The sequence below is a fragment of the Poecilia formosa genome, unplaced genomic scaffold (genome assembly GCF_000485575.1).
Source record: "Poecilia formosa unplaced genomic scaffold, Poecilia_formosa-5.1.2 Scaffold152, whole genome shotgun sequence".
NCBI classification, from domain to species: domain Eukaryota; kingdom Metazoa; phylum Chordata; class Actinopteri; order Cyprinodontiformes; family Poeciliidae; genus Poecilia; species Poecilia formosa.
The window spans coordinates 1048800-1061248 of NW_006800091.1; the positions used below are offsets into that span (position 1 = coordinate 1048800).

At 38.5% G+C, this 12449-nt stretch overlaps 1 protein-coding gene and 1 long non-coding RNA gene across 2 annotated transcripts in view; one reads left to right on the top strand and one right to left on the bottom strand.

Moving 5' to 3' along the window:
* tmem132e (transmembrane protein 132E) overlaps nt 1–12449 on the top strand; it is a 142800-nt gene that overhangs the window by 120171 nt on the left and 10180 nt on the right. Inside the window, exon 8 of the mRNA XM_007563873.2 lies at nt 12142–12336. Coding sequence (XP_007563935.1) covers nt 12142–12336 — 195 coding nt within the window. The remainder of the gene's footprint in view (nt 1–12141; nt 12337–12449) is intronic.
* Nucleotides 12287–12449, bottom strand: part of LOC107837570 (uncharacterized) — a 3994-nt gene continuing 3831 nt past the window's right edge. Inside the window, exon 3 of the long non-coding RNA XR_001663592.1 lies at nt 12287–12377. This is a non-coding gene — a long non-coding RNA (uncharacterized LOC107837570). The remainder of the gene's footprint in view (nt 12378–12449) is intronic.

Genomic DNA, 12449 nt, shown 5'->3' on the forward strand with positions numbered 1-12449 from the left:
CGTTTAGTGATTTATAAACTAATAACAGTATTTTAAAGTCTATTTTCTGAGCTACAGGGAGCCAGTGTAGGAACTTTAAAACTGCTGTTATGTTCTCTATCTTCCTGGTTTTAGTGAGAACACGAGCAGCAGCGTTCTGGATCAGCTGCAGCTGTTTGATTGATTTATTAGTCAGACCTGTGAAGACGCTGTTGCAGTAATCAATGCAGCTAAAGATAAACGCATGGATGAGTTTCTCTAGATCGTGTTGAGATATTAGTCCTCTAAACCTGGTAATATTCTTCAGGTGATAGAAGGCCGACTTTGTGACTGTCTTAATGTGGCTCTGAAGGTTCAGGTCAGAATCCATCACTACTCCCGGGTTTCTGGCTGATCACTGGTTTTCAGTTGTAATAACTGAAGCTGAGCATTGATTCTAGTTTGCTCCTCTTTAGGTCCAAAGATAATAACTTCAGTTTTGTTTCTGTTCAGCTGGAGAAAGTTTTGGCACATCCACACATTTATCTGTTCTAAGCATCTATTCAGTGATTAGATGGGGTCAAAGGTCACCTGGTGACAGCGTGATGTAGAGCTGTGTATCATCCGCGTAGTTATGGTAGCTAATCTTATTTCCTGTTATGACCTGAGCCAGTGGGAGCATATAGATATTGAAAAGAAGGGGTCCTAGGATTGAACTTTGGGGTACCCCACATGTGACCTTTGACCTCTCTGATGAGAAGTTTCCAATTGAAACAAAGAAATCCCTGTTTTTTATGTAAGATTCAAACCAGTGGAGCACTGGACCGGAGAGTCCGACCCAACTCTCCAGTCGATTCAGTAAGATGTCGTGGTCAACAGTGTCGAAAGCTGCACTGAGGTCCAACAGAACCAGCACTGTGGTTCTCCCACAGTCTGTATTTATATAGATGTCATTGAACACTTTGAATAGGCCGTCTCCATGCTGTGGTGAGCACGAAAACCAGACTGGAAGGAGTCAAAGCGATTCATTAATGTTAGGAAGCTATTTAATTGTTTAAAAACAGTTTTTTCAATAATTTTGCTGATGAATGGGAGGTTGGAGATCGGCCTGTAATTCTGCAGTAGTGATTTGTCTAGATTGTTCTTTATCAGTGGTTTGATTACTGCTGTTTTCAAAGCCTGGGGGGAAACACCTGAAGAGAGTGATGAGTTACTATTTGGATCAGATCATTAGCAACGACAGGCAGGACTTTCTTAAAGAAATGTGTGGGTAGGACATCCAGACAGCAGGAACTGGAGCTTAATTGACATAATTTCTTCTAGGGTTTTATAATGAAGTAGTTGAAATTGGGTCATTGTTCCTGCATTTGTTTTGTTTGGGCACAGCATTGATACTGGTTTTGGAGTGGATGTGCAGATTAATCCTCTAATCTTTTGAATTTTCTCTGAAAAGAAACTGGAGAACTTGTTGAACAGAAAATTCCACGAATCAGAGAAACCTGGTGAGAGATGGAGATTTAATCTGAAGGATTAAGGAATTGAAGGAGAACTAACAGGCCAGATTTGAGCAAAATTCACTGCTGGTCCTCAAATCAGAGATTATTCCTTCATATCTGCAAACATATCTCATCCACAGACAGACAGCAGGACAGAAATAAACTCATCTGCACGATTCATTCAGCTTTTGATGTACAAAGTTTAAAGTTTGTGCTTCAGAGTTTTTCTTTAAGCTGACCCACAATTTTCTCAGAGGATTTTATACTAAAACAATGTGATAGTGCTCCGTCAGCAGCAGTAGGAAGAAGTAAAGTCTTGAAATATTTAAGTTTTACCATTTGCCTCTCTTACAGCTGCAGCTAAAATATATATGAGAGCATCTTCCTAAGTGATTGTAAACATGCTAATTCTTATTTGCCGCCTGTCAGCTTTCATCTTCCTCTGACTATAAACTTTGACGTGTTCAATAAATTTGAAAGAGTCCCAAGAAGGCCGTTGTATCTTGGAGACTCTGCTGCAAAGCTCTGCAGCTGTCCGGGGAACTCTCTCACCACGCAGGTGGTCTGCAGTGGCTTATTTTGCAGTTGGACCATCTGCTTACTTTGCGTTTGTGAGAAGCAGTACAACAGCAGTGAAGTTCAAAACGTGGTAAAAGTTTGTCATTTTTTTTCTTGCATTTTAAGTAGTTACATTTGTATTTCATCAGTGCATCCTCTGAAAGCGAAGCACTTTGTTTTGTGAGATGCGCATTGAGAGGCACGACGCATCTTTGTGCTCGTCATTGTTAATTACCTTGATGGAAAGCGTAATAAAATGCCCGTCATTTCTTCAGGATGAAGGCTGGAGCTTCCAGCAGACATGCTGTACTCAGGTAACATTGACCTGCCATTTAAGTCCACATTAACAAACAGGACAAGTTTCACGTCAACAGACCTGTTGTGTCTTAAACTGCATGTTCTTTTGGGACTTTATGCAAATGCAGCATTTTGAAAATGATCTCACAGCGGCACGTAATGCTTCATAATACTTAAGCTCTGCCTTCATCTCCAGACATTATAGATTTATACAGATAAAAATTCAAATTATGTTTTCTTTTCTCATTTTGCTTGAAGCATTTTGTGTTTTCATGCACATCCGAATATGTTGGTATATCTTTTGTAATATCAAGGACAAAGGTTCAGTAGGGGAAGAATATCTGTGTTAAAAATGAATACAAGGCCACAAAACGATCAAAATATGGTCAAAAATATTGTTTTCAAAGTAATCTCGCTGGGGAAAAAATGCAAGCCTAATTTCCAAGTTGCATAAATATGCTGTTACATTTGTAAAGTTTCACAGTCAATATTAACAGTAATAATTATATCATTTAGCCTTTCATGGGAGAAAAATAGGGGTTCATTTTTCAAAGTCATATTTTCATTGTTATTTATGCATTTATAAATATTTAGCTCCGAGCTAAATATTTAGGTAACTAATTAAATGTGTAGCTACCTAAATATTGAGAAATATCTGAGAGAGAAATATTTTGCTTACAAACTAAATATTTAGGTCTCTGCTTAGCCTTCCTCTGTTAGAATGGAAGTGTAACGTTGTTGGTTTACTGCTGAGAAAAATCTTGTAAATGTAAAGATTTAGGATCGTTAGCAGAAGCTGAAGGAGTCTGTGATGGAGGAATTTGTTTTCTCACGAGGAATAAATCTCTTATTTACATCAAACCCTTTCTTTTTAAATTCGTCTTACTAATTTGGGCTCTGAAGATTTATTTTAACCTAATAAAATAAATGGGATTCCATCAAGCTATAATTTGTTTCAAGACACCAGTGAAACCCACAGTGGCAAATTCATAATTTTGCAAAGACACAAGAAATTTCTGTTTTTTGTCTTTTACTTGCATTTAACAAAGAGTGCATAGTATATTCCTCTTGAAACAAGTTTTTCTTCCAAAATAAGTGAGATTTACGTGTCATGGAAAATATTGTTTTTGTTTATTTTTTTTCAGAGTACAATCCCATTTCCAGCAGGTGGAATCTGTCTGAATGGTCTTTATAAACTAAGATAAAACCACATCTTCATCCTGGTAGTACCAGGAGGGAGCAGGGTGGGAAAAAAGACTTTGACTCTCAGAAAATATAAAGTACTTTCATGGTGGGTTCATATGTCAAATTCTGTTTGATAAGATTTCCCACCAGTTTCCCAATCAGGCGTTAGACCTTGTTTTGCAACATGCAGGGCAAATCCAGTCTCTCAATTAGTCTGAATGGCATTACTGCAGCTCGACTCTGACTAACAGAAACTTTTGTACCAAGTCTCACGGAGCACAACTCCAACTTTAAAGCTGCAAGATTTACATTGGTCTAATTAACTTTCTTGAAACTCACAAGTTAGAATTTTCTTAAGAGCCAAAAGGCTGCAGCAGAATAATGATCCCTTCTGGCGGTCTGCTTACAGTTTTACTTTGAGTTGATGTGTTACTGGTTGAAGTTGCATATGTAACGTTTATAAAAAAATATATTTTTTACATATTTGTTAAAAACTGTCATCATTTTGTGACAGAATGTTATGAGACAGATAACATGTGAAAAGATTGATTTCCTTCACCCCCTTCCTCAGCTATTCTTGCTGCCTGAAGATATAAACAGCCAATCATAGCCAGGAGGAGGGTCTTAGTGCTGCCAATCAAGTTTATGTACTCGCCGCTAAATGTGCTAATGGTGGAGAACTAACTTTCTGTTACAGGACAACCGTTTATCTGCACACATCGGTGGCTATGCTAACTAGCTTAAGCAATCATGACAGACTGTGCTAGCTATGATTAACAAGCCTAAGACCCACCTCCTGGCTCTGATTGGTTGGTTCTATGTAGAACTAGGAGAAGCTGGAGGAACTTGATTTTTTTTGTTGTTTTTTTTAGGTTATTAAACTGTTATTAAACAGTTTCAACAAGTATAAAAAAATAATTTTTTTCTGCAGCCTTAAAAGGTGACCCATCTCTGCAATTAGCAGCAGGAACATGTTAACTCAGCATGCATGAATGAACTTTCAGCTGATATTCTGTAGCGACTTCAAGGATGACTTATTGGAAGCAGTATTGGAGGAGAGAAAAGCAGAGGTGCATGAGAACAAGGTGACATAGTTTGATGCTGTATGAGTGAGCGCTCAGCCAGCAGAGAGTCTCAGCTGGTCGGCGTCGATCTGCTGTTTGGGCTCATCATCCATCTTCAGTTTTGCTTCAGCATCAGTGAGATTTTGCATGGGATGAGCTTCACAAAGTGACAGCCGAGCTTTTTGTTTCTGGAGCTTCACTGACAAACGAGGAACTGGAGCGGAAAAAGCTAAAGGACCTAAACTCATAATAACATGACGACAGAAAGGAATGCTAATGACATGGTTATTCAGCAGCCTTAAATCAATATGTGTCATGTAGTGAATCTTCAGGTGAGAATCTGTGTTTGTTTTCAGGGAAATTTTCAAATGGTGGTTATCAAGACTTTATCACCCACATTTGTATCAAAAGTTCCTAAGTGAATCTATTACATACACTAGAGGTGTTCAAAGATGGCAACTTAACATTTTTGTGGGTCACAAAATTTATTAAGAATATAAATATGAATTTATTTTGACATCTCAGACAAGCAGAAGATGAATGAATCAGCCCTAACACTCCGTCATTCTCTCAGCTGTTTCTTTTAAGGAGCCAACAGACGTCTTTGCACCAACTCAGCTGTAATGATAAACCTGACCGTCTATCAAATTGTCGACTTTATTTGTGAATTTGTAATCGAACTCTAATGCAGAGAAATAAGCAAACTGCACTCCGTCTAAAAATCTCGGCTCAGTTTGGTTGAGGTGAACTCTGGTCCGGCCTGAATGCATGTGAATCCCCAGCGGACAGGAGACCGCTCCAAAAGCAGGACGTGAACTACAACGCAGGGCATCCTGGAGAAATACAACCCCAACAAATGCACGTGTCCAGGGCTGACGGGAGAAACGGTTCATTGTCTTTTCCCAAGAACAAAAGAAAAATCCTCCAACCGCTAAACTCTGACAGCACTCCATTTTGGTTTACATTCTGTGAAGTCATGCTCATGTCTTCTTCAGAGATTTTTGTGTCGTTTCCTTCAGGGGTTCTTGTTGCAGCTTCCCAAAGGCCAACATGTCGGCAGCTTTTCCAAAGGCTTTGATTCGTTTGAGACAGCGCAGTGTGAAAGCAAACCACACCAGCTGAAAATATGACAAATGATGCAATTTTGGTTGCTAATTGAACCAAGTCCATCAGAACTTCAGGTGTAAAAACATCTTTACTTTTTATTGATTTTAGCCACAATAGGATTCTTATGCACCAATCCTGAATAGTGTCTCACTTGTTTCTTGCACAAAGCCAAACACACTAATGCAATTCTTCTAAATAAGAATATAATATGACCACATCATTTTACATGTGTTCAATTTGGAGTCATGATTGAGCTTTTTATCTTATTTATGCCGATGTTGTTCCAATCAGCAGCACTTCCTCCCCAGAACGCACCCCATCCCAAAACAATCTGTTTTTTTTTTGTTTTGTTTTTTTTTTGTGTGCAGGCACTGTGGGAAACATGGGAAATCAGTAACTGTGGTAAAAGAAAATGAGGCAATCTGGAAGAAAATGAAGACCAAATTGCTTGCACTTCATCGGCGCGCGCTCCTTGGAATACATCACAAACAAATTGTTAACAGTCAGGGAGAGAGTCTCTCCTGGGTTTTCATTTTTAATGTTTCAAATGCTCGTTTTAAGTCTAATTTCCCACTGAACGGAGCAGCTTTCATTGCGGCGTAATATTTTAAAATCAGAAAACTGCATCAGTGCCAGGAGAGTAAATAATAAACTTCACCAAGCTGTTGTGTTTTTGTTCTGATTTTTTTTTTTTTTAATCTCTTATTCACTTGTCTGAATAATTAGCTTGAAACTTTGAACATTAGTTATTAGTAAACCTTTTCTATATTCACTCTTGGGTGTTTCACTGAACTCCAGCATCTCAGCCTCATTTTTATACCAATTATTAATAGATTTAAAGCTGACAGCCTGAATTTATTTGAATACTAAAGTTGTCCCAAATTTTCTCCAGCTTCAAACAATTAAAGTCCTATTTTAAACTCAGACTCTTAGATCATGTTGACTAAACTGTTTATAGAAAAACATTTTATGTCCCTTTCACATAAAGATGTGCAAATGAGTTCATTTCCTATGGGTGGGGATAAAACTTCATAGTTTTAACAAGACAAATATATTTATTTAGTGTTGCATGTTGTAAAAACCAACGTGTGGAGATGTGATAATTATGTGATCAAAGGTAGCTCTGTGAAAAGTTGAATTTAGGGCATAGTTATAAGATGGCAATACTGAAGCTTTGGATTTAACATCAAACAGGAGTTAATAAACACCATCTTAACTTTCATCGCTACATAAGTGGGTTCCAATTCACCATTTATAATTAAACAATCAATAGACTTTTGGAGCCAAATGATTTAATAGTCTGATTTAAGAGAAATTAATGTATATTTTTATTGAACAGTATAATAAAAAAAATCCAGATGAGCTCAGACTGAACCAAACCAAATAAACCAGAGAAAGCTGCGTAACAAAAATCACTTCTGAATCTGGGTGAGCTTTCACAGGGAAACGGGTCTCAGCTGTGAGAGCTAAGAAACGACTTCCAGCTGAACAGGAAACGGGTCCTGATGCTCACAGTCCATTACAGCATAATGTCAAAAACTAGTCATGACAGCACCCTGAGCTCCTTTTTGCATTTGGGAGAAACTTCTGACAGAAATCCAGGGGAAATAATCAAAAACAACTGGTAAAGTCAATAAGAACCATATCAACAGGTAATAAAAGAGGTAGAAATTTGATGGTGAGTGAGGAAGACTTTAATGGCTAATAAGTCACCTTCCTGAACACACATTGTTTCCCTGACAAAAGCAACTAGAAAAGATGGTCTAGATAAAGTTTAAAATGTTGAAACATGAAATATTTCTAATTGAAAACAATGTTTGAGTCTTTTTGGGGTGAATTTTGTTAAAATTTTGTTACACCTTAAACTTCAGAGTGAAGTTTAAGGTGTAAATTTGATCTGCAACATGTAATTCATCATAAGAATTGGTTTGTTTGTGTACTGTAAAAACACTAAAACTTACCAAGTATTTTGTCTAGTTTCTAGTGCAAATATTTTAATACATTTGAAATAAAGCAAAACTAATTTACAAGTAACTTTTCAGCACAATATAGGAGCTTGTTTTAGGTCAATAATTCCTGAATATTAGTGAAAAAAGTTCCACCTATAAGTGAAACCATCTCCCATTGCAACAAGATTTTTTCCCATATTTTAATTTTAAATGTCTGTTTCACTTATGGCAGACTAACTCGTACGTTTTCGTCAATATTAAGGGAGAATTTACTTAAAACTAACTCTTATATTTTTGGTGAAAAGTTACTTATAAGTAGTACTCGTCTTATTTGTGTAATTATATATTTGTACTAGAAACTAGATTAAAAATACTTGGTAAGATTTTGTGTATTTGAAGTGAATAAAAACTGAGAAATAAATATCTAAACAATATGCTTCAGATTGAATCATAACCTGGCGGAAGATCAGTTTCTGTGATTAAATTTCTCAGTTATATAATCGATGCACAATGTGGCGTCTCTTTTCAATTTGTTTTGACATTTGGACATAGTTCCCAGTATTGATTTTTTTTTTCTTTTTTTTTCTTTTTTTACAGTGTTAGATTTTCTTTTTAGTCACTTTAATTGGCCCTTGAAAGCATCGGCTGCGGCTAAACAGAATGTGAAGCAGCAGAAAATCAATTGCAGGCAAATATTTTTTTTATTTTGCAGTCATGCTCCATCTGACCTCGTTTGGATCACATGTTTTCACACACAAACTGACAATCTGTTTGCTCTGAGAAATCCCTCATGTCGCTGTCCTTATTAGCAAATAGACTTTGGAGCTTCACTTAATTTAACTGTTGGGCAAATTTGTCCCCAGAAACAGAAATGGAAAGTTTTAAAATCAGGAGTTATGAAACGAACTCCCTGCAGAGCGTGATCCATCATCCAGCTGAGTTTTCCTCCAGATAGACTTTAAGAGTTTATTTTATTCATCCATTTACCATCATGCCTTGGGGTTTTGTGGTCTCACAATCTCGTGCACGTATGGGTTTGTGTACGAGACCATGTCTGTAACTCCCTTTTTTTTCTGGCACATTAATCCATCACAGCGATATGCCAATGGAGGTGGACCGAGGCGGGAGAATTTCATAGCCTCTAGGAATGTCCAACTATATAAATTTCCACTGATATATTAATATCTTCATATGTCCTGTGGTACTATTGATGCAGATAGTAAATGCGGTAGAAACAACGCAATATTTCTGCAGTGTAGATGGTTTCCGAATATAGAAGAGTAGAAGACGTGAAAAAAACAACAAAAGTTTATGCTTGAAAGGAAGATGGGTGAAGCAAGAGGACTAGAGGTCACAGAGTTTAATTATCTGGGGTCAACCATCCGAAACCACAAAAGAGTGGAGGCAGGATGCGATTGTACACTGCAAAACGTCAAAATCTTACCACGTTTTTTTTGTCTAGTTTCAAGTTTAAAATGTTAGTACAATGTAATAAGACACAACTAACTTACAAGAAACTTTTCAGCAAGATTTAGGCTCTTGTTCCACTTGCAGATTATTTCACTTAAAGCAAGACATTTTCCCGTGTTATCAGTGTAATAATCTGCCAGTGGAGATAGAACCTTTTTCATCAATATTAATGAAATATTTACTTAAAAACAAGTTTGCATATCTTGCTGAAATGTTACTTTGTGTTAGTTTTATCTTATTTAAAGTGTACTAAAATATTTGTAGTTGGAAGAAGACAAAAATATTTGGTAAGATTTTGTCTTTTTTTAACTGAAAGCTAGCTGCAAGAGTGAAAGGGACTGTTACAGTTAGACCTGCTGTGATGTACGATTTGGAGGCGATGGTGCTACTGAAAAATACAGGAAAGGCTGATGATGTTCAGATTTCCATTAGGAGCAACACAAATTAAGAGGAAGAGAAATGAGATCAGACTGAACATATGGAGACAAATTTAAAGGGGCAATGCTGAGGTGTTTTTAGCATGCTGCAAAAGCACAAAATCTTACAACGTTTTATAGTTTCTAGTGCAAATATCTTAGTACAGAAGTTCCCAAATGTTCCTCAAACAACACTAGCTTCTGGCTGGGCACCCCCTTTAGAAATCCTGCAATACAATACAAAGAAACACTGACTTTTAGAAGGTTTCTCACCTTTAGTCACTATTCAATAATTATTAAATTTGTTTGGCATAAATCCTGCCTCATACACTGCAAAAATACAAAATCTTACAAAGTATTTTTGTCTAGTTTCTAGTGGAAACATTTTGATAAGCCTAAAATAAGACTAAATTAACTTACAAGTGACCTTTCAGCAAGATACAGGCGTTTGTTTTAAGTCAATAATTCCTTCATATTGATGTAAAAGTGCTACTTGCACTGGCAGATTATTTCACTTATAACATGGGAAAATATCTTGCTTTAAGTGAAATAATCTGCCATTGCAAATAGCACTTTGTCATCAATATGAAGGAATTATTGACTTGAAACAAACTCTTATACCTTGGTGAAGAGTTACTTATGAGCTAGTGTTGTCTCATTTTAAATGTACTCACAGCATATTTTTAGTGTTTTTAATGTAAAATCAACAGCAGCAGTAAAACATGACTCAGAACATGTTGCAAAAAGAACAATATGGGAAAGACGTCAATTAAAATGGATGAGCTCAGTTTTGAATCTGACTACTGTAGTTTGAAATGCTGGTTTAGGTCAGCTTTGCTTCTCAAATGCCAAGGTTAAGAGCCGTTTAATGCATGAGAGCAGAAAGCTGAGGTAATGGTGGCAGAAGGCAGAAGGTGACGGCGAGACTGCGAGGGCCTGCTGCAGGAGCAGGGAGGCCGGGGAGCGGACTGGGCGGAGGTCAGGAGGTGACGAGCTTCAAAACCATAACCTTAGCACCAGAGATGACTGAGCAGAGTGGGAGAAAAGCTCTGCTTCACGCAGGTAGAGGCAGAGAGGGGGAGTTGAGGAAAAACGGAGCTAACAGAGCTTCGAAAATGCACAAATAGAACATGCCTCTCTGTGTTCCTCCTCTCCAGACATCGAACAGATGCTTCAGAGCTGTCAGATAAATAAGATGTGGTGCACAGCTGGAACATCTGTCCATTGTCTCCTGAGTTATTTTAGCATTCCAGTTAGATGTGCACAAATTCAGATCCAGCACATGAACCCACTTTGGCAGCTTTTATTCATTTAAAAAGTTAGAATGATGGTTTTGATGACAGCAGATAAAATGTACACTTTTCTTAGCTGATTAAGCAGTGAGTACATGAGGTTGATTGGCAGTGCTAGGACCCTCCTCCTGGCTCTGATTGGCTGCATTTCTTCAAATGGCAACAGCAGCACAGGGAGGAGGTGTAGGAGATCCATCTTTTCACAGATTATCTGCCTCATAACAAACTCTAACAGCAAAAAAAGCAGTTTTTCTAAAAGTCTCATACTGCAGCTTTAAAGCTACATTTTTGTTTTAAAAATGTTTTTAATTGACCTGTTTAAAATTAAAATGCAAGGAAAAAATAAAAAAACAGGCAGGTTTAATTTTACTTCACAAAAAATTATGTTAATTTTTTTAAAGTGGCCCTCTCTCCCAGATTCCGGTGGTGGAGAGGAAGACGGGCCCCAAATCATGTTCTGCTTAAGGCCCCATACAATCTTGGGCCGGCCCTGCCCGACCCAGAAGCTGGGGAAGAATGACAACATTGACCCTATGATGGGCTCTCTCAGGTGCCCCATCTTTACCGCTTTGCTTCCATCAGATGGAATATTTGCTCGTCATATTGGCTGTAAATCAGATGAGGTTCGGGTGTGTTTTGAACGGCCGCCGGTTGCTTCAAGGCTTCGGCTGGTGGTGATTTTGGAAGCTTGTCAGACACCGAACGCTCGGCTGCCACCACAGCTGCAGCTTTCACACGCTTTCCGACTCTGGAGTTATAAAACGCTCCAGATGAAGCTGGAATTGATTTCCCCGTATGACTTTAAGAGCGAGGCCACTGCTTGGCTGAATGGCTCTTCTCTGCGATAGCTGTCCCTCATGACCTCGGCCTGCAACGGCGAAGTGAAATGGTGATATTTTATAAGTGGCCAAAGGGGCTTTGTGCAGACGCCTATCAAAGGGCTGGGATTATCCATGACACTCAGATGTGTGTGTGTGTATTTTTTTTTTCATCCAGTCGTCACTGTGAGACATGCGTTTACAGCTTCACGTTGTTATTTGCTGTCTGGTAGCAGCTGATGGTGATGGACTCCGTCTCAAGTGGGGTTTTTTTATCGTTCGGTTGTTGTTGTTTTTTTTTCATCCTCCCACTTTGATAGACTGAGAGGCATTGACACATGGATTCAAGACACGCTGCAACAAACAGAAGCACACAGCACTTTAATCTAAAATTGGCTTGTCATGGGCTTTATGAGTTTCACAAAGACAATAAAGCTGTTGTCTATTCTGGACTAAAGCGACGTTCGTCCCCCCCCTCCTGTCATGTGGAGACGCAATAAATAAAAGCACTTCATCTTTTCTTCTCCGCAGGTGGAGTCTCCGCTGGCAGTGGACGCGGTGCTGGGCGAGGCGTCGTTCTCCGTCACAGATGACAAGGTTTCCATCACGGAGCTGCGGGTTCACACCGTGTCGGGCCTGACCCTGTCCCTGCAGCCCAGCCCCGGCAACAGCCACACCATGGTCGCCAAGGCGTCCGGTGTCCAGACACTCACGGCCCTCAAACAGGTAACAGCAGCAATGATCGGCCAGAAAGGAACAGGCAACAGCTGTTTGGATGAGGGAAATAAAAAAAAAAAAAAGTATCTGAACTAATCTGACCCAGTATGAAAAAGTTAACA